The 25,989-nt window shown below is 42.6% G+C and overlaps 2 protein-coding genes across 7 annotated transcripts in view; one reads left to right on the plus strand and one right to left on the minus strand.

Moving 5' to 3' along the window:
- LOC121595155 (inositol-pentakisphosphate 2-kinase) overlaps positions 1 to 25,989 on the plus strand; it is a 110,626-nt gene that overhangs the window by 76,905 nt on the left and 7,732 nt on the right. For 2 of the 6 annotated variants that reach the window (XM_041918833.1, XM_041918832.1), the window contains 3 exons: positions 24,514 to 25,359; positions 25,466 to 25,618; positions 25,692 to 25,798. In XM_041918833.1, coding sequence (XP_041774767.1) covers positions 24,921 to 25,359; positions 25,466 to 25,618; positions 25,692 to 25,798 — 699 coding nt within the window. In that variant the 5' untranslated portion in view covers positions 24,514 to 24,920. The other 4 variants (XM_041918835.1, XM_041918834.1, XM_041918830.1 and 1 more) reach the window with 4 other exon arrangements.
- LOC121595160 lies at positions 21,112 to 22,611 on the minus strand. The gene is made up of 4 exons (XM_041918839.1): positions 22,521 to 22,611; positions 22,274 to 22,444; positions 22,045 to 22,203; positions 21,112 to 21,976 (listed from the first exon to the last, which is right to left on the minus strand). The coding sequence occupies exons 1-4, from the start codon at positions 22,575 to 22,577 to the stop codon at positions 21,809 to 21,811; spliced, it is 555 nt and encodes a 184-aa protein (XP_041774773.1). The 5' UTR covers positions 22,578 to 22,611; the 3' UTR covers positions 21,112 to 21,808.

A 25,989-nucleotide genomic window follows, 5' to 3' on the forward strand; every position in this document is an offset into this window, starting at 1 on the left:
TTAACTTAATTTGATTATTTTCTTGATCTAGTTTGATGTATTTATTGTGTTTTCAATTATAAAATGCGTTGCATCTCTCATTTAACTTCAGCTGTTTTAGTTGCAATGGTTTTGAATTTTGTCTATTTTTTGCATACATATGTTTGATGATAGTTGTGGTGAATGATCAGCCAGTAAGTAAGTTTGCATGTGAGGCTTATACATCGTTTTGTTAATTAATTTGCCTTTGAGACTGTTGTGCAATGTTGAACCGTCCATTAGCACAGTTCAGCTACCTCGTAGACCTTGTTCAGTTTGATCTAGTGTTGGGAATTTCGTTAAAAAAAAGGAACGGAACGGAACTAGTTCATTTTTCAAAAAGAACGGAACGTGAACCTGGGGTGCAAATGAACCGACCCAGGGCTTAGAAGCAGAACTGTCATCCGGGGGGGGGGGGGGGGTGTTACTTGAGACAGGATATGAAAAGGCATTCATCATTCTGAAATCACCAAATCCAAATGGGTTCAACCTGATTTCCAGGAAGCTGTACCAGCTGTGCTAATATAAACCATGCATTTATTATCTAGCATTTTTAAACTTTTTAGATGCGACGACCATTTTCGGTCAAAGCCTTTCTGTACCACTAACAGGCTATCAGTAACTTAAATGCCCATAGCAGGATAATCATCCCAGCGTATTGGGGCACGATCCATTCAAGGCTTTTACCCATGCCGATGTTATTGAGTGGTAGGAGTTGACGATTGTATCACGAGATTGACTAATTATTTGAATTTCACTTACTACTTAGACTATTTGTTCTTTCACATAAATCGTTTACAACATCACGGCACTCAAACGGTTGTCGAATGGAACAGAATGCTTCGAATCGAATGGATAAATATTGGAATCATGCCGAGTGCCAAGATCAAGCGGATATCGTGGCATAAAAAATAAATACATTTTATTTTTCGTTGTTCATAATCGCATATTATAATACATCTCTTCCAACCCGTTCTGCCATATGAGTACAGATTTAAATTTTATAATAATTATTTGTCTGGTTAGGATAAGCTAAATTATAACAAAAAGTATAATAGATGTTACAAATTGCACCATAACACCAAATAACATTTTTGGTCTCGCTTATCACCTTTTTTATAAACGATACGCGACGAAGTGCGATGAATATTCCTGTGAGCATGGGAGAGTGCACAGACAACACATACTGTGTGCGAGAAAGAGTGAACAGTTATCTTGCACGCAGCAAGCAACAGCCGGACAAAGCCGGTTTTTTTAAAGAACGGAACGCACGAACGATAGCACCTTGCTGACAATATTGAACCGGCAAAGACCGGAACGGAGTGAACGGAAAGAACGAATTGAACGGAACGGAATGAACGGAAAGAACGGAATGAACGGAAAGAACGAAATGAACGGAACGGAACGGAACGGAATGAACGGAATGAACGGAATGAACGGAACGGAACGGAATGAACGGAAAGAACGGAAAGAACGGAATGAACGGAACGGAACGATTTTGTATAAAGGATCGGAACGGTACGGCCTACATAAAGAACGGAACTTTTTTACTAGGTTCGGACCGGAACGGCCAACACTAGTTTGATCGATTCAACGCATTGTACTATCTTGCAAAAAAAGACCTTAAAAAAGAACCATTGAAATCCACCGACAAAATGCTTTTCATGTCGGAACAAAAAAGCGAACTCATAATTTCATCGCCACAAACCACCTCGCCTACAATGTAAAGCGCCGGTAAAGCGTTTGCATGAGTTGTCATATCGGTTCGCCATCGCGTTCGTGTGACCCTTCCGCCGACATTTTGATGTGTGTTCTTTCGCTTAGCTCGAATGAAGCTCTGCTGTTGCTGTGGATGATGAGTTGCAGAATCAAATCGGTAGTCCTTTCGCATGAACGTGGGGAGATGACCGTAATCAAGCGGACACAACAGCGCTGCGGATGCGAATCACTTAAGAAAGGGGGAAGTGGCAAGCAGTGACTGATTGCAACGATCACACGAAGGTGACCAAATAAGCTACGGGGACGTAATGTCCCAACAACTGCTCGATCGAATGTGTGAATTACGCTGATAATTTGCCACAATTTACCAATGTGTCAATCTGCCACCACTCCTCACAATGTCACCAATTCCTTTATGCATGAGTATACAGGAGTAAATAAAACAGAATAGGAAAAGGCCACCGTGTGGGGAGCGTACCCGTCTCCTGCTGTTTCGAACGATGACCGTACCAAGGGTATCGCGCTTATTGGAAGAAATTTACCTTTTGAGCTTCCCCACGTCAACCACAAAGTGACAGTTTCCGTGCCGGGCTACATCTCGGACAACGAAGTCCTCTGCAAGGGTTGTCACAAGATAAGGGTGTCCTCTGTTGTGGCTTTCCTGTCACCTCAAGCAGGTTCGCGATTGTGTAAGAGCCTCTGTTGCTGTGAGTTTGCTGCCCGGGACCTCTGTCTCCTTCTCGTGCAGGTATCGAAAACTTTCTCCCGAGAGTGGTGTGCCTGGTGGGGGGGACTAAGGGTTAGCAGGGGACGTTGAACTTTCTTGCATAAAATTTATTCAAATCGCTTGCGCTTTACAATGAACAATATTTTTTTGGGCCGCAAAAATTTAAAATTGGGCCTTTTTTGGGAAGTTGGATAACCGTTTCTTTGGGGGTTCAATGATCGTTGAAATGGGGGAACAAAGCATCCTGTGTACGTGGGGTAGGATTACACAAAAGGCTCATGACGAGTATCTGTTTGTAGTTTTGCATTAAATGTATAAATGAGATTTTGGTTTCGTGTTATTAAACACTGCAAATTGGATTGCTTAAAAATCTAAAGATGCAATAAAAGTTTAAAAGATTTTAGTAAATTATAATACGACCATTATTAATGAATGTTTCCTGGTGAAATAAAAACACACAAGCCCACACAAATCGTGCCACTGCACTGGAGGTACAAGAAAACAAGAAGTGAAATCGCATGAGTGCATATGCACCCTGTGCCGTGCTGTTTGCACATTTGCATCCGAGTGCTGGACCGTAGGCAGCTAATCAGAAATCTAGCTTTAACCCCACACAAGCCCCCGTGTTCCCGTTGCATGGTTTATTCCGTTGTGGTGGATTTATTTTCTCCCTGAACTCTTTCCTGCTAAATAGATTTGCGTTTGCGATACTGACAATTTGTGTGTGTGGCTGGTTGTGGCTGGTTTGTGGCAGCAGGAAAGGAAAGCAAGGCCCATACGTGTCTTACTGGCGGTGATCACCCACGGGGAAGGATTGCATATGCAGTAGTTTGCGCCCTCCTTACGTTCTACCCGTGCGCATACATGCGCTGGTCAGTAAAATCCGTTCCTGCTGCTATTGCTGCACATTTACGGAACGAGGTTACGGCATTAATTCTATTCTGCCCGGGCTAGATGAAACGCGCTGATTTAGGTACACAGCTTCTAAGTATGGTTTAAGTACACAGGAAATGATGATGATAAAGCCCTAGATTATCTCTCCATCTTGGTTTATATAAACTGCCCGTTTTGCAATAACAATTTCCATTCATTTTCGAATAAAAGTGTCATCTAATAGTATCTTGTGTGGGACTGGGCGACAGCACTGTGCGTTTAAATCTGAATTGGAACCATTGCATTTGAAATCAAACGTCCTGATTGGTAAATGGTTTAACCTTGTTTGATGACCTATCTGTGGCTAATAGCAATTGCTTCATTTTAAACATTTTAGAACTAGAGAACTAAGATAATAATAGACAACTCAATCCTTTTCTATACAGGCAAAAGTAAATGAAAGCATGATCGGTTATCTAATATTATCTTAATTATCTCAATGAATCACAGCTTAAAACCGTTTTCAGAAATGAGAAACTTATGAGTTACATTTTCCATAATAATCAATCATAGAACACATGTAGTCAAAAGATATCAGTAATTAAATACGAAAAAGCTATCCAATTATCATAGAGATCGTTTTGCGTATTGAATGGTCTCTGTTTTCTAAAAGTAGCAATAAGTTGTTAATAGTATTTATCCCAAATTAAGATGTCTATAAAATATCATAACTATCATATGTAAGGAATGGAAAACTAACAAAGATATTTGTTACTATCGGCTCTATTACTAATTAAGATACGTTAATGCTTAGGAATACTGATTAAGATCTTTATATCATACCAACAGCTGATGTGATATATAACATGCGCGTGGCAACCAAAAATGATCGTCTGGTACGGGTGTATGAAGGTAATCCTCGGTACTTCGATACTGAATTCAAAAGATATCATCATCTAATTAGTTGACGACGACATATTCGAAGTGATATAAAATAATTCAGCCAGTTAGGGAAGGCTGTTGCTTGGGACAACGTGACTGTAAGAGTAATAGTTCGTTATATGAATTCCAGCATACCCTGATCCCTAAGCGATAACAGGTGCAATATACCGCAAATCGATATGTCCTCAGTGTCGTCTACATATGTTGTGTCAGCATCCCACCATTCGGTAGGAGACATAAAAGAGAGTTGGATAGTAGCATCAAATGTGGAATATAACCATGAAGATTAACCAAAAACCAAGTATCCTTGGTTGGCAACTTGGTCATAGCTTGTACATGAATCTTTGTATTAGAAAGCAAATTTCAACAAACTTCTACATAAAATTTTAAAAGATGTTAAAAAACAGTACACAAACATTACTTTATTGCCGTATTGTTAGATTAATTAAACAACCCTGTTTAACAACGAACCTGCCATGAACCAGTTCCCAACAAGTGCTGTTTAAAACCTCAAGCACCGCTACCCATTCAACCTATTAATCTGTTACCGTAAAAAAACACACACACATCTGCCTATTGTGCTTTATCGTTCTAGATCTCCCGCGTAGGTCTTCTACTACGGCACGCTAACTCCCGTGCTAGTTATCTAGCGGCTGGTGCTTGTGCTTGATTAACAGCGCCAGAAATACATCGCACCAGCGTGCTGGGCTGGTAGGTCGTTGGCGGGAGGGAGGGGGCCTTAACTCAATAGAGCTTATTGATTTTAATTCTGAACTTTGCACGATCCATTACCCTTCTATCGTGCCACGTAGGGCCTCTCTGCCTGTGTCTTTCCATCTTCCTACCCGGTCGGGGGGTAATCGCACACTGCTATGCCTAAAGCAGCAAAATCCAATCGAGAGAGGGACCGGGCAATCGCGCACAATTGGATTGCGAATGCAATTTCGTGAGTGCATGATGCAGTTACCGCGCTGACCCTTCCTTCCCGCTGCCGCTACATCGCGTGTCTTCTTCCCTCCCCCCCCCCCCTGTGATGGGTTGATTCTTGATTCGCCTGCATCGCGATGTTCCTGTGTCTGTTTGTCTGCCTGTCTGACTGTCTGGCCCCGGTCCCGGTTTGTCTATTTGTCTGTCGAAGGGTTTGGGGCGGGTTGGTTGGTGTTGAAAGTTGCAAAAATATATAAATCCCCGGTTTTGATTCTTCCTCTGTCTATGTGTGTGTGTGTGTTGGATGTCAGGACAAACAGGGAGGAAGCGACCGGTGTTTTTTTTGCTTGCACGATTGGCGAAATATGAAACTTGTGCTTAATTTTCCCAGGTGAATGGCAAAGTGTGTTGGTGTGTGTGTGGCATGGATCACAGACAACATAATGCGGGAGGGTGGGTATCACTGGCAGGCAGCCCGAGGACACACTCGAACCCGGTCGCTTGACACTTCACCTTGGAGTGTGCGCTTGTTGTACCGATCGGAGTGGGCCGCTTGTGTTCGTGCGTTCCGAAGTTCCGAACTCACGCAGCAGAGAGAAGGGGTAGCCTGGTGGTGATGTAGACAAACATGCCGGCATTATTTGACTTAACGGTACCAGCAACACGCGGGTCATCCATTTATTCAGTTCCGTGTGTTTGTGTTGGAGACTGTGCAAGAAAAAACCAATCGTACTCTCCACAAAACACCTTCGGCGGCATAGGGTGACTAGCGAGTGTATGCTGTTCGCGTACCAACCGTTACCGGTTCGGTGTGTGCCGTTTTGCGCACCTTGGCAATGCCGAACGGTCGCGAACTGGGAAGAATAGCGATTTACTTCCGTGGCGCTATACTTCTTGGTTGCTTTTTTTTGCCCACTACCAATATAGTACATCGTGAGCGGAACAGATGTGCGAAGGTTAGATTGGCGGAAGATTTGCGGTGCGTTTTGACGATAGAAGAGACATATTGTTAAAAGCAGTGCTCTCTTGGCTGAGAGTCAGGAAGCAATAATCATCTATCAACGACTATAACTTGTGTTCGAATGTTTTAAAGAATGATGGATTGCTTCTGATGTCTGCGGCCGTTGTCTTGAACGGTTAATAATAAATCTCTCTTAACTACTTCCACTAAAACGTTCCATCTTGCCGGCTCATTACAGAACCATGCAGTAACATTTAATCAATTCCCGCATGTCTATCCATCAGTCAACGGACATGGAACAGTACTTTACTCGCATATCAAACTCTCAGTTCCCGAAGCAGAGCCCGTTCCCGTTGATGCATCGCCAATCACATCTGAGGCTAACACACCCAATGATGACCTCGTCGTCAATCTGGTGAGCTGCATTTATCAGCATCATCCGCTTCACTGTGTCCTGGCTTCACTGTTGTTGTGGCAGAGAAAGCCGGACCGTGGCTTGACGCTTGCTCCAGCAAAGGTCATGTACGCGAGCGGACTGATAAGAACGCCGATGCAACAACTGCGATGAGCTCCGCCGCCGCCCAGAGGCAGGATTGGGGTAGTTAGCTGCTGATGGTACTTGATTGGTGCGCGTTTCCTTCGGTGTCCTTCTGATAGACGTTGTGCCAGATTGTTCAAGACGTTGTGCCTACAATGTTGCAAAAACAGTTTCGTACCAGTAGAGCTCTCTCGCTTTCGCGCTCTGTTTTCGGAAAGTCACTATCATCATCACAGTAAATCGTCATCATCTTTCGAGCTAAAATTGGAAGCTGACCATACGAGTTTGAACTTGTTCTTGAGTTGGCTGCTTATGCGGGTATTCTAACGCGTGTCGAGCAGGCGTGACTAACTGTTCTAAGATGGTGCACGTCGATGACACGTATGGTATAGCCGTATTCTATCGTGTGTAACACATTTTAGGCATAACTGGGGTATTTTCCAATTTGATGGAGCAAATTATGTAAATGTTAGAAACAGTATCATTACTAAATGATTTTAAATACGAATTATGAAACAAATAAGACATTACGGCCAACCATGAGTATCCTGGATAGTTTGTAGTACGTAAATGGCAATTCAGAAGTCCACATGAGAAATCATTACAGTTTGACAGTGTTAAACTGTTACTAATATCAACCTAAACTATACTTTATTTGATTAATGGATCCCCATTAGTATACGTGTAATATTTCATGACTGTTATTCGGTTGAATTCGGTTGAAGCCCCTACAGCAATTTCCGAAGCGGTTAGGGACGGTTCTTCTTTCGAACGTGACGTGTCAGCCTTACATTAGCTAATTTTTACAGCTAGCCAAGAGCAACTTCGACGGGCATGACTTGGACCCCCAGTGTTCAGAACGCTCTTTCAGACTTCAGGGCACAGTTTAGTGAACTCTCGCGGCCTGGGATCCCGCGCTGATGACGCTGACAAAGTGAAAGAGTTCGCTTCGCCCCAGTTGGAACTTTCTAACGCTTTGCCTACGATTCGTCGCTTTATTTTTCCATAGAAAATCATTCAAAAAAAAAAAAAAGAACAGACGGAATAGGGGTTGAAGAAGAAACGGAGGGGTTGTGATAGATTGTGCCAGTGTGTATGCAAACTGGAGTGGGCCGGAAAGCTAAACGCGATCCTAGCACTGTAGACCAAAAGCACACCCCGCGGCGCTGTGGAGCTTGATGGCGGCTTCTTTCTGCCCTTGCCTCTCTAAACTTCCTCCCCTCTCTTTCCTTCTGGTTCATCTATTGGTTTTGTCTTCCATCGGTGCTCCAACACAGGCACACACACACACACATACACACACACACACAGCTAGTTGATAGAAACACTGCGATGGCTCAATCGCACCTCAACCATTCCGCGCGATTCGTGTGTCAGCTTTTAGCGAGGTTAATGTATTCCTGTCGCGCTCTGCTTTCGCATTCAAAAAACAACACCCCGATTGGGGCTGCAACACACACAGAGAGACACAGAGAAACACATGCACACACGTGGGGATTAACCGGCAAGAAAGCCGATTGAACAATGGTTGATCTATTATAGAGAGGCGCGCGTGTGTGTGTATTTGTGTTTTGAATCCGATTGCCTGCCCGAAGCATTTTTTCATAGCCCTTGTTCTTTGCGTTCCCGTTTGTTGTTTTACTAGTCTTCTTTCTTCTGATTTATTTCACTACAATTGCCTAACCGGGGATGTTTATGCATTCGTTTTTTTTCTATTTTGGCTTGTGTTTTGTTTTTCCTTCCATTGCTTTGTTGCGTTGCTGTTTTAGTTATGTGTTTTTTTCACTGTATCCGTTCTGATTTTGGAAAACTTTCGGTCGTCGGCAGTTAGTTCGTTATAAGTATTCTTTATGCACCCGATTTTTTAATTTTGTTAGTTAGGTATGTTAGTTTTGCGGTCTTTTTAAATTATGTTTATCTTTCTTGTTTTGTTCTAAGATTTTACTTTTGCGTTAATTAAATTCTCCTTTTTTTAATGTATGGATAGGATTTTGTGTATATCTTTATTATTGAATTTATTATTATATCGTTACTATTTGCTATTTAAAAATAAAATAAAATAATAAAAATAAAATAAATAAAAATAAAAATAAAAAGTATGAGAAGCTTTGTTGTGAGAATTTTATTTTATAAAAGTAGCGCAAACGATCTTTATAACTAAAAAAAAAACTATGAACCAAAAAAAAACATTTAAAAATATGCATAAACAAATAAAAACGAACAAAAAAAAACTAGAAAAAATACGAGATAAAATAAATAAATAAATAAATGTGTCCTCTAATTGAAAATCATCTTAGACAGTATATTAATACACTTTAACCATTGTTGTATGTATTATGGAAATCGATGAAACGATTTGTTTGTATCGTGTAATCCGTTCGATTCCATTAAAAGCAACAAAGGTCGTTGCAACCTTAGGGCCTCCTAAGTCCGTCCATACCGACCCATGCCATCACGGGCTGTCGGGATCTGTAAAAGGTTATCCCATGGCCTATGCCGAACGAGGGGTTCGATCGCCAAATACGTGGCGGCCTGCAACTGCCCCCCCTGCCCCTCCTCCATTTTCTATCAGCGTTACGTGTGTACTAATTCTATTGCGTAGCAACGTGACTTCTTTTTGTTGTTTTAGAATATTTTGAATATGTTTTGTTTGCGCACACACTGCTCCCATTTATAGCCTTCTGCCTTTGGAGAAAAAAAAAATGGTACCGATTTCTACATCGTGATGCAGAATTTGCAAGTATAAGGATACGGGGAAGAGGAACATCTCCTCCGGCGGGGTTTGCTGCGTAATGCATCTGGCAGCGTTGGGAGATGAAAATGAAATGAATAAAATTTCAATTCCAACCGTGTGTACCGCGCACATCGGGCAGCACAATAAAGATGGCGGGACGGTATTGTACCCCTCCGGTATTGGCGTAAGCATCCAAACCAAAGCTTACGGGTGAATGAGTTAGCAGCAGGCGCGTACATGAATTAATGAACTGCGGATGGGTTTGCTGGCATTTGTGTTGTGAAACAATATTTTATTCATACAACGTACCGGTACCGATGAACTCCCGCAGGGGAGCGACTACATACACGGTTTAGTGCTAACCAACGGAGTGCGGCCCATCGTCATCAACGCCGACCAGCCCCGATGCTTACCAGCCCCGATGCTTACCAGCCATCTGGTGAGTTGTGAAGCGCACAAAATTTTGCACAATTCAAATATGTTGACAATAGCGTCGCAAATTCTCCCACCCACCCCCACCCCCTGCCAGAGGTGGAGGTGGTGATGCACCTAAACTCTCGCGGCGGCACATCTGTCACGCGGTGAAGAATGGGTGAAAATGCACACCGGCTGCAAAATTAGTTCACATTCAAATTATCATCCAAAGTTGGGTGCAGCGCTTAAACAGCAGGGCGTCTCGTCGCATTGCTAATAACTTCTACGGTTTGTGGTTTGTGCATTGTCTTTCTTTTCTTTAGCACTTTGTGCGCGGAAGATGGCTAGGAGAAAGGTGACTCGGTGATGCATCATTAAATACATTGAAATGGCAATAACTAACTCCAGGAGAAATGAGGTGCAATTGTTAGGTAATAATCGGTGTGTTGGTTTATTTTTGGCCCGTTTTTTTTTTGTTTGTTTATTTTGTTTTGAAATCTGTTTAGTGTCTTTTGTTCTTGTTTTGTGGCTATTTTTTCTGTTATATTTCTTTTATTTGTATAACACTTTTTCATTTTGATATTAGCTTTTTATTTTGATATTGTCCTTCATATGTCAATGATACTTGTTATTACTTTCTCATGCAATGCTTCTTTTTCCATATTTCTGCCCATTCCTTTGCATCGTCGCTAGACATTCTTCCATGCTCTTTTAATTCCACCTCACGGAGAACAATGGCGTGTACTGCTGTGCTTGATGTTGATGTTTTCTTTCTCCAAAGCAATGCTGAAAACATCGATAATCGGTGCACCAAACACATTCATCAAGCCAGCCACCCCCCCCCCCCAGCCCCCTCATCTGAATTGCGAAACATCCTACATCTTTTTTCTCCTTTTGGATTGCGAGAGACGGGCGGGGCCGCGCTGATTTGCATTCGTGCTAAAGAGAATTTAAATTTTCATGCTAATTCTTGATGAATGCTATCGAAAATCACTCATCTGCATGCGCTGCGGCTATTCACTACACTTACAATAATATGCAAAAAAGGTAAAACCAAACCAAGCCAGCCAGCCAGCCCTCCAGCCCATTCATATACAATACATCACCTGAATAGGGGTTGTTGTAGTTTGTGTGGATGGTGCTGACGATGATGGCTCAATAGCTATGGGCGTATATCCTGTTGTTCGGTTCGGTGGCTGTATGCTCTAACTTATCTGTTTTGGGCCACCTTTTCGGATGCAAAAACAAGCGTTCTTTCAGTGTGTAATGGGCCCGTTGTAATGAAATGAAATGAATGGGCCCGTTGTAATGAAAATCTAAGTAACTTAAAATAGAGGATAACAATGTTCACACCACCAACAATATCTAATGTCCTCCTAATCGCGTGATCGTTAATGTCTAATTTTGAATTAACTTATGAAAGGCTATGCTACAGCTGCAAAATTATGAACCATAATTCTACTCACTTTGTTCCGTTCCTTACTTATTTAGGCATAACACATAACGTTTGGTGCGCCTGGAACACTTGGTCTGAGTGGTGTAATGGTACATGCGCCGGCTCCTGTAATTACCGAACGTGTTTCCATTCTGCCCATCGTTGTCCCAGAACCGAGTATCCGGTTACGTCTTTGTAGTACCATCATCTAAGCCTTGTAAGCTTAGACCGTTATGTCAGGAAGGAAACAGGAATACATAACCTTTCCATTCATGTCCAAACGATATGTTGGTAAAGGAAAAGTGATGCTTGAATTACAGTAATACACTGAAGCACCTCGGCACACGTTGATCCTGTAACTCAGTACCGTAAATTGTGTATTTATGTTTTAACCTTGCGGGGGTAAAAAGACATCATTGCTATCTACGAACCCCTTGTATTGTTTATTTGATACATCTTATTGAAAACTGCGTAACACAGCTTAAGGTCTATTCAGTGATCGAGTGAAAAATATCGCCTCACAAAATATACATCAACACGTAGAGCATAAGATGTCATGTGCATTTTTTTTGCTTATAGTCATCTCTGTTTCATTCGCCTCTATTAGATGCCATATGAAAAAGTATTCTGTTACTCACCTATTTGCAAAATTAATTCTTTTAATATGCCATATTACGATCGATATTGTGTGACCATTTTCACCAATCATATGAACCTTCATTTGATCACTAAATTCACTTTTAAAAGTTAATCGTTAATACATAATGAAGCTGAGCCTTTTTCAAAATATTAAGATAAACCCGAAAATGTCCTTTTAAAGATATTACAACTTGTTGAGTTATTCGTTGCGATAACATTTAATTACAATTAATTACATCTATAGTATAGTTGGAAAATGTCTTGCGCCTGATCTGATGTATTTATATTTTATCTAAATTGCCTTTAAATTCATTGCAAATGAAAACAACCCCCATTGGCTAGCAGCAAACTGTTTTGATTTACATTTTTATACCAAAAAATCAATTTACAAAAATACGCAACCAATGCAATGCAATCCATGCATGCCAAAAATAGCGAGAAATAATAAGAACCACACAGGCAGCGGCGTGCGCAACCGCACCAATCGTTGCAAACAGGTTAACGCACCTAGCGGTGTTATTGTTGGCACTGTTGGCAAACAACGTTCTAAGGCCTCCTGGTTGCACCGTACGTTACAGTACTCTACTGGGTGGGTTCATTCTAGTGGATGGGGATGGGGCTTTCCTTTATTTTTGGAAGCCTTTCGCGCAACCTTCGATTGCGCTTCTGTTCGTTCAGTTACCGAAATGTAACGAATGAATTAATATGCCTTCCAGAATGCGCCCTGGCCAGCAAACGAGATGTTGAAATGTGAAGCAAGGCAATCGGGAAAGATTTATACTTTTTCCTCCTCCTCGTTGATGCTTCCGTTACAAACGCCTGCACACACAGGTACCGGTTCACAATTAGTTGGTGTATTGAACCCATCAAATGCGCAGAACATTGTTCAGTCGTGGGGAAGCCATGGTAGGTGAGCAGCATGTAAGTGACGGGACAGCATTAGGGAACAACCTTCCACCAGAAGCGTGTGTGCTAAGGGTCGTTTAAAGGCCACACCGCAGGCATTAGTGTCACATTTCGTGCGCAGTTGCCTGTGGGACGGTGTGATGATGGTACCAGACAGTATTGATTCACTTCATGCTCCAGGTCCTGACCACCACAGCGCGCGCCCTCCTCGCAAACTGAGGAATGGTTAAGCCGGTCCAACACGTGAGATAAATGTGTGGACACCACACTGCACTGTGTGTTTCTCGGCAGTTCGTTTGGCTGGCCGATGTACGCGCTCGATGGTGTGTGGCGTGGTGGCTTAACGTTTTGGCGATCGCTAATGCGCCTGGCTCTATTATGGCTGCCTAAGGCAATGACGACGACGATTAGTTCGCCAAAGCGGACTGACATTTATGGCCTCAGCTTGCTACTGCTGCTTTGGGGCTGCTACACTCACGTGCCATTTGCACGCAACCTCGTGTGTGTGTGTGTGTGTGTGTGTGCTGTGCCATCATCTTGCTGCAATGGGAGGTAATGGGGAAGCGTAAAAACGTTACATGAAGTGACGGGAGGGGTGAAGCGGAAAATAGTACAACCGACTTTCAATCGAATGTGTCTTGACAATCGATGACGTACGTAGCTAGTCCAGCTCGTTTGACGCAAAAGTATGGGACACAGACACGGTTGTATTAGGAAAGCACATGTTGCATGTTGTCATCACGGGGCCGCATGTCGATCGACACCGGTCAATGTTATGAAAGGTGTGTGGATGGCATATTTTGTAATTTGCTGGGCTTAAATTTGTTATTCCACTGCACATTACGATTGAAACATGAAGGGGTGTATTGGCCGTTTAATTGAAGCACATGTACATATTAGCTGATCGAGCTTGTTTTGTGCAACTCTGTCTTGCGAAATCGAAAATGTTTCTTGTTATGTGTTGCTTTGAAAATATTATTTCAACACTGTCTTGCTGTTATAATTTTTAAGTACTTTAATTTAATTTCGAACTCCTCCAATCAAGCATTATTGTGCTCGTTGGTGGGAATTAAATTAAGAGGCATATTTTCCAATTGTTCACAACTTCATTCATTACTTTAAAATTTCATACATTCATACATAGGTCCTTTGCTTCTTAACCTTATTATTGTTGATTGTTTATTGATTTATTATTGGAGCTGATTCTTAACTCATTAAATGTATCCCTGAATTGTGATGATCCCGGAACGGTACCCAGAGCATAAATCGGTACTAGAACTGATCCCAAAGTTGTAACAATTATGGTACAAATCCCGAACCTATCCAGATATATTACTACTGATCTTGGACTTATATCCTGATAATAGTACCAACTCAGGCGCTGGAATCGTCTTCGGTACTGAAACTGATCCTGCAACTATCTCGATTTTATAAGTGATATCAAACTTTTCCTGGATATAGAACTGAAACACGAGGAAGTTAATGGTAGACCAAGTAGATTCAAAGAAAATTGCCACAGCACAGGTCTCGGATCTATTTCGATACTGGAACTGTTTGCTAACCTTTCGCAGTCTTTGAACTGATGCTGTAGTTACCCTGGTATTCGAACCAACCATGTTGCTAGAACACATTCCTGTAGTGGAGCTTACCACAGAGCTGGAACAAGTCAACCGGGTCCTGGATTTGATTCTGAATTTAAGGTATTTACAGTGTTGGAGCTTTGCTCGGAACTATTTCAAGTCAGGAATTGATTCTAGTCCTACTCTGGCAAACAAAATAAACGTGATATAATGCTAAACTGTTCCCACTTCAGATCTGCTTAAACTGAGACAATTTTAAAACAAAATAATACTAAATCACAATTGCATTAAATGGTCATTTCTAGACTAATGAATTGGAATCGCTGAGTTACGCTCCTACAAATAAATGAAACGTGATCCTCAACATTGTTTCAATAAGTATTGGGCTATTATTCTTTAGTTGGTGTGTGCTACGGTTAAAATATTCCACCATTATTCACCATCTGTCAGGAGAAACGGCTCATTACACAAATCCGTGCGCCAAGAAGGCCCATTTCATTCGGTTCTTTATTCGTTTTACATCAATACGTTACTTTTGCGTTTCAATAAAAAGATCCAACGGCCCTTTGGTTGTTAATTTTCACAAAGAGTGCGATCGTTCCTCCCGGACCCACTACTAGCACTTGCGCCACACTACAGTTTTGCTGGGGCCTTTGTTTGGTGCGAATTGGCGCATCACTAATCCACGTTGTTGTTGGATGCTCACCACCTACCCAGCCACCCCCCCAAGGCGGGAGAAGGGTGGTCACCCTACGGCTTTCGGGTTGGCTTTGTTTGGCAGGCAAGAGCTTTACCATTTTATTGCCCGATCTTCACGGGATGTTAGCTTTGCTCTGTACTGTGTGTTTGTGTTTGATTTACTTCGCCCGTGTCGTGTCCCCTTTGGCCCAACCCCTCTTTGGTAGTGATGTGTTATTGTTCCACACCTTCTCACTCTCCCTTTGATGTTATCCCGCGCACAAATGGACAGGGTTTTCGGGGTGGCAAACTTGCGGATATTCTTATCCGTTCCTCTTCCACGGCACGATGTGCGTGTGTGTGACGCAGCTAATGTGATTTGGGTATTATTGTCTGCGTGCCGTTTGCTGCAGCACGGCGGGTAGAAACTCATCTCTAACGAGCCACTAAACTTTCCCCACGAAACGAGCATTGAACGCATCAGCGAAAGATAGCCATCATACTGCTGTTGCTGCTGGTGCTGCCATCATCATCATCACTCCATCACACAAAAACCTGTGTATGCTGGGTACATGTTTAGCTCATTAGGTGGCACATATGCTTGGCGGCCGTGAAGCGTGTCATGCATATTTTGCTATTCAAATTTCTGCACATAACAACCGCACCCAATCCCCGGGGTGTTGCAGTCGCACAGGTGATGCAGACACACACATACAGTATTTGGCGCATCTCGGTGGTGCATCTGGAGCAGCTTTATTGCGCTCGTTCAGAGGTTGATGGCACTTCACGCATAAAGATGGCTCAAATTGGTTTTATTTCAATGTGCTTTTTGCTTTATTATATGTCTAGTTTTATTACCCTGTTTTACAGTTGGCGGCTGGTTCGAGTAGAAAATTAAAAAAAGCAATGGAAAATGCTTTTTTACTATATATTATGCACCCTGCATCTCGGCTGTGATCCTCTTCGGGAGGTTCCAAGCTAATCGTTAAACTGCGGTCATAGTATGATAACTGCAAGTGCAATATTCTCCTGATTTTGGCTAATTTTCCGATACTTGGAGAGGCATTCGATCGAAGACGACAGGTACATAGTTAAGAAAACAAATATATAGGTAGTCTTTAAATGTCCCATACACCCCAAGTTTTGAATTTTCTTTTAGATATCACAATTTGTAGTCCCTAAACCTGCAAAAATCATTGGTCTCATGGTCTCCAAATCACACAAGTTAACAACATGCCCGTCGTGGGTTCAAGCTTTGTATGCTTCGTCCCTCCGTGGCAAATCTTATTAAGCCTGCAAAAGCTGGTAACAAGAAGGTCAACACGAAGCGAAACCTTCAAAAACCTATTAACTTAAGGGTTTTTACTGGCAAATCCTCTCTTGAGGCAGTCTATGTCATTTTCGTTTTATTTGATAATTCCTAGCGTATATTTTATTAAATACACGAACCGGACAGTCGTCAATTTGATACTATTTCAAAGGATCGTGGAACTAACAGATGAATTCATATAAGTGATATTATCATTCGCACGATTTAATTACGATTTTTGAAGCTAAATAATAATACTTTACTAGTTTGTTAAGGATCTTTGAGCAGCAACCGTTTATCTTAATTCATAAATCCAAATGTCATGAAGCAATACACCGTTAGGCTGTTAGCAACTTCATAATAAATAAACAACTGTCGTACATAGGCCAGAGCATCATTCAATGAGCATTGCAGATCATGTAACGTAATCCATATAACGTATGTAATAAATTGAATTAGCACCTACCTTATACACCACCCAATTATATACATTCTTAATCCGGTGTTCCCCTTTAATCATTGCAAAAATAAGCCGACAAACTCATTTGAAATTCCTGTCTGTCTGCTTTCACGATTGACGTTCCGTCTGATAAGGAAATCGATTCGATCCTGACACAAACTAACGCGATTAATGCACCGTGCTAAGTGCAACCTCCCCCCCCCCCCCCCATCTCAATGAACCCTCTCATCATCCTCTCTTTGCTGACGTAGAAAGATCATCACGGTCCGGCTAGTGACGTACACTTCCCGTACAGCAATCGCGCTCCGCCTGTTAACGCATTAGAGGAGAAGAGTAAAACGTGTAAAAAAAAAATTAAAAAATGATGCCGTCTTAACAAGATGAGCAGTGGTGACGAAAGCCCGGATGAAAGAAAGTCTTTGATCGTAAAACGGTTGACGAAACGGATATCCGTGACGAGTTCTGGCATGGTGTAAGGCCCGCCAAGGTCCTCCATCCATTGACAAATCTTGGCGCCAATCGCCCAGGTAAACGTAGATGTTGGTTTTGGGAATGACGCTTTTCCACTAGCGGGGGCGGCACGATGACGTAGAAACGATCCGTTGGCAGGGGGCGGATATCCAGAGATAATGGAGAAGCGAGCAAGTTTTCTCAACCTTGTTCCACCAACCACAAGCGCCTCTGCACCATGCCCCCGGGCATTTCCCCGCTAGCTGTAGCTTTTCCAGTGTTTGTATTTTATCTCACGTTGGCACAACTCCCTACGCTACACCATCCCCTGTTTTGGGACTGCCGGTTCGATCATCATCCGCGTTGTATAAGGTTAAACAAATGGCTCATACATGCAACCCGGCACTGACGTAGAGTCCCCCGAGAGAGCAGCAGTTGGCGGCAGTTAGTTACGTTCTTACAGTTTGGTTTAGCTCGATACATCGCAGTTGGCAGTTGCACTATGCGGCTAGAGCTAGTCTAGTGGAGGGGAGGTTAGCGCTCGACCTGCTGCCTGCCTGCGCGTTAGGCAATTTTAAAGTTGATCCAGTTGCCGCTGCTGTTCTAACTACTTGGCCGTGCTTTTGCCTTACGGTGAGTGTGTTTCCGAGTGATGTAACGTGTCACACGGTGCAACGGAATCAGCAAGAATCAGCAAGCAAAGTTTTGAAGTGTTGTGTGCCGATTCTTTACATCAGCAACACGAACAGTAGCAGTAGCAGCAGCAGCAGCAGGTTAGTTTAATATGTTGTTGCAAAAAGTGCGTGCGAGAACTGGTAGTAACTTAACGAGCGTGTGAGTGAGCTGTTGTTAACCCATTGCACGGCAATCCTTGTCCAATTCCGATTCACTTCCGGTGTGTTTTTGTTTACTTCTTATTACCCGTGGTGTGTTGCACGCTTAACGTGTGAGGCGAGTGCTGAAAGAGGGAATCCAGGAAGCGTACGCATGAACTTCCTCATCGTGTTTAACCGCCACAGGTCGGGAAGAAGTGCCTCCGGTTGATGACATTGAAGCACCGTGTGCCATGAAGTCTACTACACGGTCGGTGTACGTACGTGCAGCCAGTGTTGTGTGGGATGGGGGGTGGGGGGGGGGGGCGTTCGTATCGAGTGGTATTGAGTTCTTTCAAGGCTTCTTCTGCATTGATGTGTTTGTGGATATGTGCTGCACGCGTCGACGCATTGCCCTTATTGTTGTTACCGATTGCGTACGTACAGGTGTGTGGTGCAAGTCGGATGTACACTGAAGCCGGTTCTAATTGTCTTATGCTGGATGACGTCAATCCACAAACGGCAGGGACCTAAGGTGCGTGCCTAATGCGGGATATTGTGATACTGTTTCGTAGGCGTTATTGCAGAAGATCCTGTGAATTATCCTTCTCAAAACGTCCAACGTGTTTGTGTGTGATTGGTTAACGATAACCATTTATTTCGATCTATTGATCACTACAAAACATTGATAAGAGTATTTCTAACAAAGTGATTGGCCAAAACTTCAAAAGAACTGGATAGTTTGAATAATGTTTCTTTTTGTATTGAAGTTTCTAGTTACTTTAAGTACTGTACAGCGATATGCGAGCAAAAATTTGACAATATTGATATTGTTTGTCGATTTGTCGTCACCATCACAAAAACGTCTACCGTTTTGGTGTAACGACTATATTTAAGTCTCTGTAGGAGCTGGTGCCTTTAACGGATTGTCTTAATTACACAGACTGTAAACTGAAAACAGGCTTCAAGGTTAAACAACAAAAATATCCTATTTTTATCCCCATCAATTGATACAAAAACAAACATAATAATGTCAACATAATCACTAGTATCGCTTGATAAACTATCGCTGAAATGTTAGCAGTTACCGTAAGACAATCACCGTAAAATAAGGGGGGTTTGTATTAAAACAAGAGCCATAGCGGCCTCTCCGGGGATTCTAGTTTGGGGAACTTCTCATCATAACAAGCACTGACTACATCCGATTACCTGGTTTAAATCTAGTCCAATAAGCTCTTTACAAGGCAGACATGGCCGTGACGGTTGTTTACTCAAAGAGGAAGAAAGACAAGAAAATGTGACAGAAGAAATTCACTGATATTTTGGATTTAGTAACATTTGTTGACGTGAGTTTTTTTCTTTGATTTTATGAAATATTGAATTGGAGCGAACAACATGAGCATTTCTCCATCGTTTAACAAATGTTCTCACTGGTTTGTTTGCTTAATCGAATAAAGAGAATATTTGTCAAATAAATATGATTTATGTTTATCAATATGAATAGTTTAAGTCAATATGCATGTTTATGTATGCTCATAGTTACTCGTGATGATCTCTTAGATGTTTTGTTCTACTATGAATCAAACAAGAATTAACTGGCGTATGGGGATTTAAGAACTGCACCATCAGAAACTATTCAATAATAAACCTCAATCATTCTCTGATTTAAGTTTATTAAAAAGCATAGATTTATGAAGAATTTCATTGTAAATCGTATTAAAATCAAGTGTAGATTACAATGATTCTTTAGCATTACTCGTCGTAGACGTATTATGAGGCTTTCGAGGCCTTAATGTTATCTATCTCATCAAATTTTAGAGACGTCGGGTGCTAGCAATATTCTAGTTCTAGTCAAATTTGTATAGCTTTAATACAGCACAAATACTTACCTATAGCTCTCGCCAGCCCCATCCGTAGGCGCGAGGAAACAAACCCAAGGTAATCCAAATTGCCATGCAATATAACTGTGTCTAATTTTGCCCCAATTAAAAGTCATATTGCATTAACAGTTTTCCATTCCATTCTACCCGTAGCTAGACTAACGTTACTGCCACCTCGCTTCCACTTCCTTCCCACTAACACCCATCAGATCCGTGCCGCGCGGTTTTGAGGGCCATTTTCATTTAGCAGTTAGGTTAGTGGGCAATTTTCCTAAATTTTCCCACTCGACTGTGCCGTTTTTTACATTACTTCTCAATTCATCCTAGAACGGCACTCAAAGCTCTCGAAGCATAGGAAGCGTTTTTTTTTCGCGCCATACGCTGCTCTACTTGAATGAGAAGGGGAAAACACCTCGATTTGCTATGAGTTTCTAACTTGTGTGGAACATTGGAGATCGCGGCGTAGAGTGTGGTGCTGCACCGGTACTACTACTGCCGCGGACCAAGCTACAGCTTTAATGATCGTTATTGATCTCAATTTGCAATTAGAAGCGGCACCTTCAGCTCGCTGTGTATGTCTGTGTGTGTGTGGAACAAAAGTTTTGGGTGAATAGACCGCGAGTATGCTCTCCCTTTTGTGCGGTGATTGCTTGTGTTCGACCGTTGCTTTTGTTTTTTTTAGAAGGTCTACAACCAATTGAAGTTGGAGCAGTTCAGAAGTAGTTTGAGTTAGATTTTAAAATATTTCAGTTCTTTAATGATTTGAATGGTTTAATGTACGAAATATGTTTTAAATTTTATATATGTTCAAAGTATTCCAGTATTCCAACACTATGTAGTTGGTGTAACCCGCTTACCCGTTGTACTCGATCCTCAATGCTCGATTGCTCGGCAGTAGCAAAACCACCGATCAACGGTTTGAGGGCCGCACGAGGATTGTAATTCAATTATTAAGCGGTCGAAATTCAGCCAGCTTTTGCCGCAACAATTAACCAACGCTAACCACCACCACTGATGATCATCGCGATATTGAACACATGCAGAACAACTTAAGAAAAAAAGAGAAACACAAAATATGTTATATTGAATGCAAAAATTACCCTCCAACAACCAACGGGTTCGCTGTCTGTTGTCTGGTGGTGCCGTATGGTGTAGATCTATTTTTTGGAGGCTACTGGCTAGTCATTATGCTGGACGGTGGTGGTGGTGGTGGTGGTGGTGGTCGTTTTTTCGCACTCATTTTGTGCGTCCAATCGGACTGGCTGCTGGTGCGATGGATGCAAGACGAACGATTAGTGGTTAAACACCGTTAATTGTGCCACCCGACCTGGATACAGACAAAAGCGGTCGCAGATGAAGGTAGCGCGAGAGAAGAGATGGAATCGGTTCCAATGCGTTCTCGCACCTAGTAGTAGTAGGGGGTAGCCGCGTCATTAGAATACGCTTCGATGGAGGGACCATGGCTGGGTTTGATTTGGCATTGGTTTAAAGTGCGTCTTTGATGAAAATGAGATGTTCTACTTTTCCTTTGGCTTAAATGTGGTTCAGGGCAAGATGGAACGTTCTTTTCAACTCTATCGTCATTAGTGTGGAAGATATGATCAAGGTACGGTTCGTTTGTGCTCTCAGAAATGGGTCCTGTCTCGGAGTCTTCATCGTTAACCCACTAACAACCTCTCAAACAAATTTAGAATATTTATTTTGCCTTTCTTTTGGGAATTTCAAAGCAACACTCTCATTGCTGCCAACTTTTACTGATAAATTAAGCACCTTTTTTGTGAGATTCTTCACATTCATGTGTACTTGTCAGTGTTCTAGTATGGAAATTTCATACATCATACAGGAAATTTGCAGCTTGTGCGGTACCGAACCCAATCTAAAGTCGACAAAAATTCTCCAATCCCCAACTAGGTCCTGCAGCACATCATCGAAACCGAAACTTCCGATGTCAACCATGTCGAACTTTTCTACATACTGAAATAGGTAAAAAGCACAATGATTGTTCCATTTGAAAAAGCTCGGCCATTTGTAATGGTTCTTACACCCTTCCGGTAAGGACAGTTAGTTTTGTTCAATTGCTTCGTAATGATGTACCAAATTTCGTGGCTCGCGTGCATCTCCATACACAGATTGAAGGCGCTCTTGGTGTACGCCGTTGGGGTCCATTCGCCGTGGTCCAATTTGTGGGTGTAGATCGAAATCTGTTGTGACGTGAAATGAGTTGCGATATCGTTCTATTCTGTGCTGGAAGAAGCAGAACCTTCTACCTACCCCCCACGGTGGAAAGATGTCCTGCGTGAACGTCACCTCACCGTTCAACACCAGCTTGTCCTCCTCGGACAGGTAGATCTGCACCTTGGACATATCGAGCGGGAAGGGCGCTCGTTTGCTAGGGTTTTCACACGATTTATGCAACTTGTTGATCTCCACCACCCAAATGCTCTGTGTGTGTATATTAATAACAGAATTGGACAGTTGTTAAAGAAAAGGTTCTTACTGAAGAAAGCTCTCGCCGTACGTTTGCAGTGTAGATCAGCACGGTAAGCCACAGTATGATGAGGTGGTAGTACCACATGTTGTTTGAACGGAACAGAATTATCTGCCGCGAAGGACGGCGGCACTGTCAACTACTACCATCCAGTCAGTAGGGAGTTGCGTGTGTGTTGCGTGCTGGACACTAGTTTTCGATAGCCATCGGAACATATGTTGAACAACAGAGTGGGTGGTGTTGTATGTTGGTCGCGATATGCGCTTAGTTTGAGCTCTAAACAATGGTTCTGTTTTGGGACGAGTTTGCAGGAAACAATGTGCAATGTACATTGGCATGATAAGTGTTGTTTTGGTGGATTATCGTGATAAATGGTAATAAAAGAAACTATAAACATCCGGGAGGTATTGCAAGCGGATCGCTAGGCATGTTTGTTTTGCATTTATTTGTTATTCGTGCAGGAACCGGTTTGAGATTCATACATTCTTTTTCGTCGCAAAAATTAGAACGCATCAATCAACTGTAGTCGGTTAGTTAAAAAATGGGGCGATTTTGTAGGTATCAATGTATAGTATCTAATTAATGTATTGATTGTTCCTCTACGTAATACTTAAAAACTCTCAAAAACTTGTTGTTACAAAAGAACAAGAACGAAGAATTTTTAAACTTTAAGAGAAACCTCAATATTTTGTCCTCCTTTTATTGTACCTGCTATAGGTGGTTCTGCTGTCTTCATAAAATATCTTCAGTTTGCTCTGATACTTTCTTTCAGAAAATCTTTATTAATCTTGCAAATATAAATAATTTCGCGGTTTTCACACCAATAATTAATAATTTATGCTTAATTTCCGATGAGTTTTGGATCAACATATAGGAGATATAGGAGATGGAAATTGAAACTTAAACGTTCCCCAGATCTCATAGCTGCCCATTGCTGATAGTCATGGTTTGTCGGCAATTTAAATTACCTGTGATGTAATGCTTCCTTGTATGTTGTTACCTAGAATACCCGTAGAACACACAGCACATCACACAATGCATGGCTGTAGATAGGAGGTCACATTCTTCGATCAAAAGTTAAAGCAAACACAAGTGTACCGGAAAGCCCAATAATATTTGTCAGCGTCTGCAAATAGGTAGTCAGCAAATGAAACAGGTTCGTCTTGTAAATATTTTACTTTACAGCTTTCGTACTGCTATCAACTAAGATTGGAGTGCCATTCCAGGTTTTAATTGCACCACCGTGTAATCTTCTTCACTAAGCACAAAAGGGGAGTACGTGTCGTTGGCGTTGCGCGAATTTTATGGAGCTACAAAGAATTGCGCCCTCCAGAAGGGGCGATCTTTATTACCCTTGGAATAACCGTCTCAGCCGATAAGACAAACCGTACACATGCGTCGAATCACTCCTCTGATCAATACCACTACTCTTTAGGTTGTGTTACTGTGTGGGATTGTCAGATAAATGAGTCAGCTTCAACAACAACCGTACCCAAAGCTCCGGTACAGTACACAGAGACAGGTTCTGGTGGGGCTCTAAAGGAGCTTCGAATGCCTAGCCTTTTTATCACACTTCACTCACGGTCTGTTTTACTGGCTGACCATGTGTTTTGTTTTGTGTGTACCAATCAACTGTACACTCATTGACTCATCTAGTCTTCATTGAAACGGCATTATGAATAAGGTGTGAAACTACGTACTCACGTTGTTCACGTTCCATTGAGTGGCGCCCCTGCAAGGGTGGGCTGGCTGATGAAGTGAGTGCCTGGAGGAGTAATAATACAAGCATCAGAGTTAGCTGTGGAACATCCGCCCCTTGTTTGTGGCTCTCGTCGGAGGGAAGGGGTCACGACGGAATCCTGTGTTAGTGTGCGTTTAAAGGAGAAGGAAAGGGGTTCGTTATCTACCGTTTGTCATCGATGCCCGAATATTATTTGCCATGAGTTATTACCGTCCCGCCTATCTGTCACTCATACGCGTAAACATTTACCACACGTTTCCGTTTTTTCCATTGCCATTACAGATAGCGGCCAGTCAGCGTTGCCCAGTCCGCCCTTTCGGTGTTTGGTGGCTAAACACGGCCAACCTAAACAGGGAAGTTTCGTCGTGCATATCCATCGATTGTGGAGTGAATAAAACATGAATCTCGTCAGTTGCATCGGTGCGTCCATTGGTACGGCTGGCAGAACCGAACAGTCCTCGCCCAATCATTACTTTCTGAACTGATGGAGGTTGTGTGAAACGACAGCTACAAACCCCACAAGGTATTGTTAGAAGTGAGCATACTACAAGCGGCCAAAAAGACAAAATAAACCCCGCGTAAGCAATAGTGTTGGAGGAAGGATAATTTACCAGTGTTCCGGATAAGCCTGTGTGCGGCAATTGTGCTCTCTCTCTCTCTCTGTCTGGTTGATTGTTCTAACATCAACCATGGGTAAAATAAACGCTAGCCACAGTAGCTACTGTTACGACAGTATGCTAAAGCGGTCCGACGATAAGTATCTGCGGAGCTGCAGCAGAATCGAACCGATTGACCATCCAAACGAGGATGATTACGATGACGACGATGATGATGATGATGATGGTGAGAATGAGCACGAGCAGCAGAGTGAAAACCAAAGGACACGACCGGCGGTATGGCGGCAGGAAAAGCTGGACGAAGATCTCGGTCACCGAGCGTCCGGTGCGTCGGATGATGAGCGGGAAACGAGAACCATCCGGTACGATCTGCCGGAAATAATGGAACGGATCGATGAGAACCGGCTAATGTATCGGGCGGAAGGTAACGCTAACATTGTGCTCTCTCTGTCGGACAACAAGCACGTGCTGCGGATGCGCAAGTCCACCGTGGAATGTCGGGAGGGTAAAGGTGAGTTACTTCCATGAATAGCGTGTTCTCCTCCGTGTTTTTGGGGGGTGCATTTGAAAAGAAACAGTGAATAAGGTTTGTGTTTTCGTTTTCTCTAAAATCACAGCTGACTCCAATGTAGATCTGCGCCGCTTTGTCAAGTACTCGCAGGTCATTGCGAGCCAGTTCTCCCCATGCTACGTACCAGCACCGAAGCTGGCCCATCTGAATACGTACAATCTGCAGGCGTTCAACGAACGGTTGCGATGCTTTCGGCCCGGTAAGAAGTTTTGTAGCAAATTCGCAACGATAAATATAAATTATCTAATTAACTTTTTTGTGTTCCTTTTCAGCGATGAGGCTCAGTAAGGAAATACGGGAGCTAGACGGTATCCTGTATCCGGACGTAGCCTTCCTGCCCAAGTGGCTGTATCCTGCACGTGTACGGGACCTCAGTCAGGTGCGTTCAATGTTGGGTGGTTAGCATACGGCAAAAAGAAAAGCTTCAGTTTCCCAGAAAACCAAGAATTACACCTATGTTTACTGGTGGTATTGCTGCCATGGTATGGATTCTAGGATAAACCCAAGTGTCCTTTGGAGGCGTTCTCGGTACCGAGAGACAGCGTACATGTATAAATATCTCATTGGTTG

This window comes from Anopheles merus, chromosome 3R (genome assembly GCF_017562075.2).
Source record: "Anopheles merus strain MAF chromosome 3R, AmerM5.1, whole genome shotgun sequence".
Lineage (NCBI taxonomy): Eukaryota > Metazoa > Arthropoda > Insecta > Diptera > Culicidae > Anopheles > Anopheles merus.

Excerpts from the sequence above, each read along its gene's own strand:
- LOC121595160 (XM_041918839.1), bottom strand. The coding sequence starts at position 22,577 with ATGTGGTACTACCACCTCATCATACTGTGGCTTACCGTGCTGATCTAC. Across the intron at positions 22,204-22,273 it reads ACATCTTTCCACCGTGGGGG|ATTTCGATCTACACCCACAA; the intron begins GTAGGTAGAAGG and ends ACGTCACAACAG. Across the intron at positions 21,977-22,044 it reads ACTGTCCTTACCGGAAGGGT|TATGTAGAAAAGTTCGACAT; the intron begins GTAAGAACCATT and ends TACCTATTTCAG.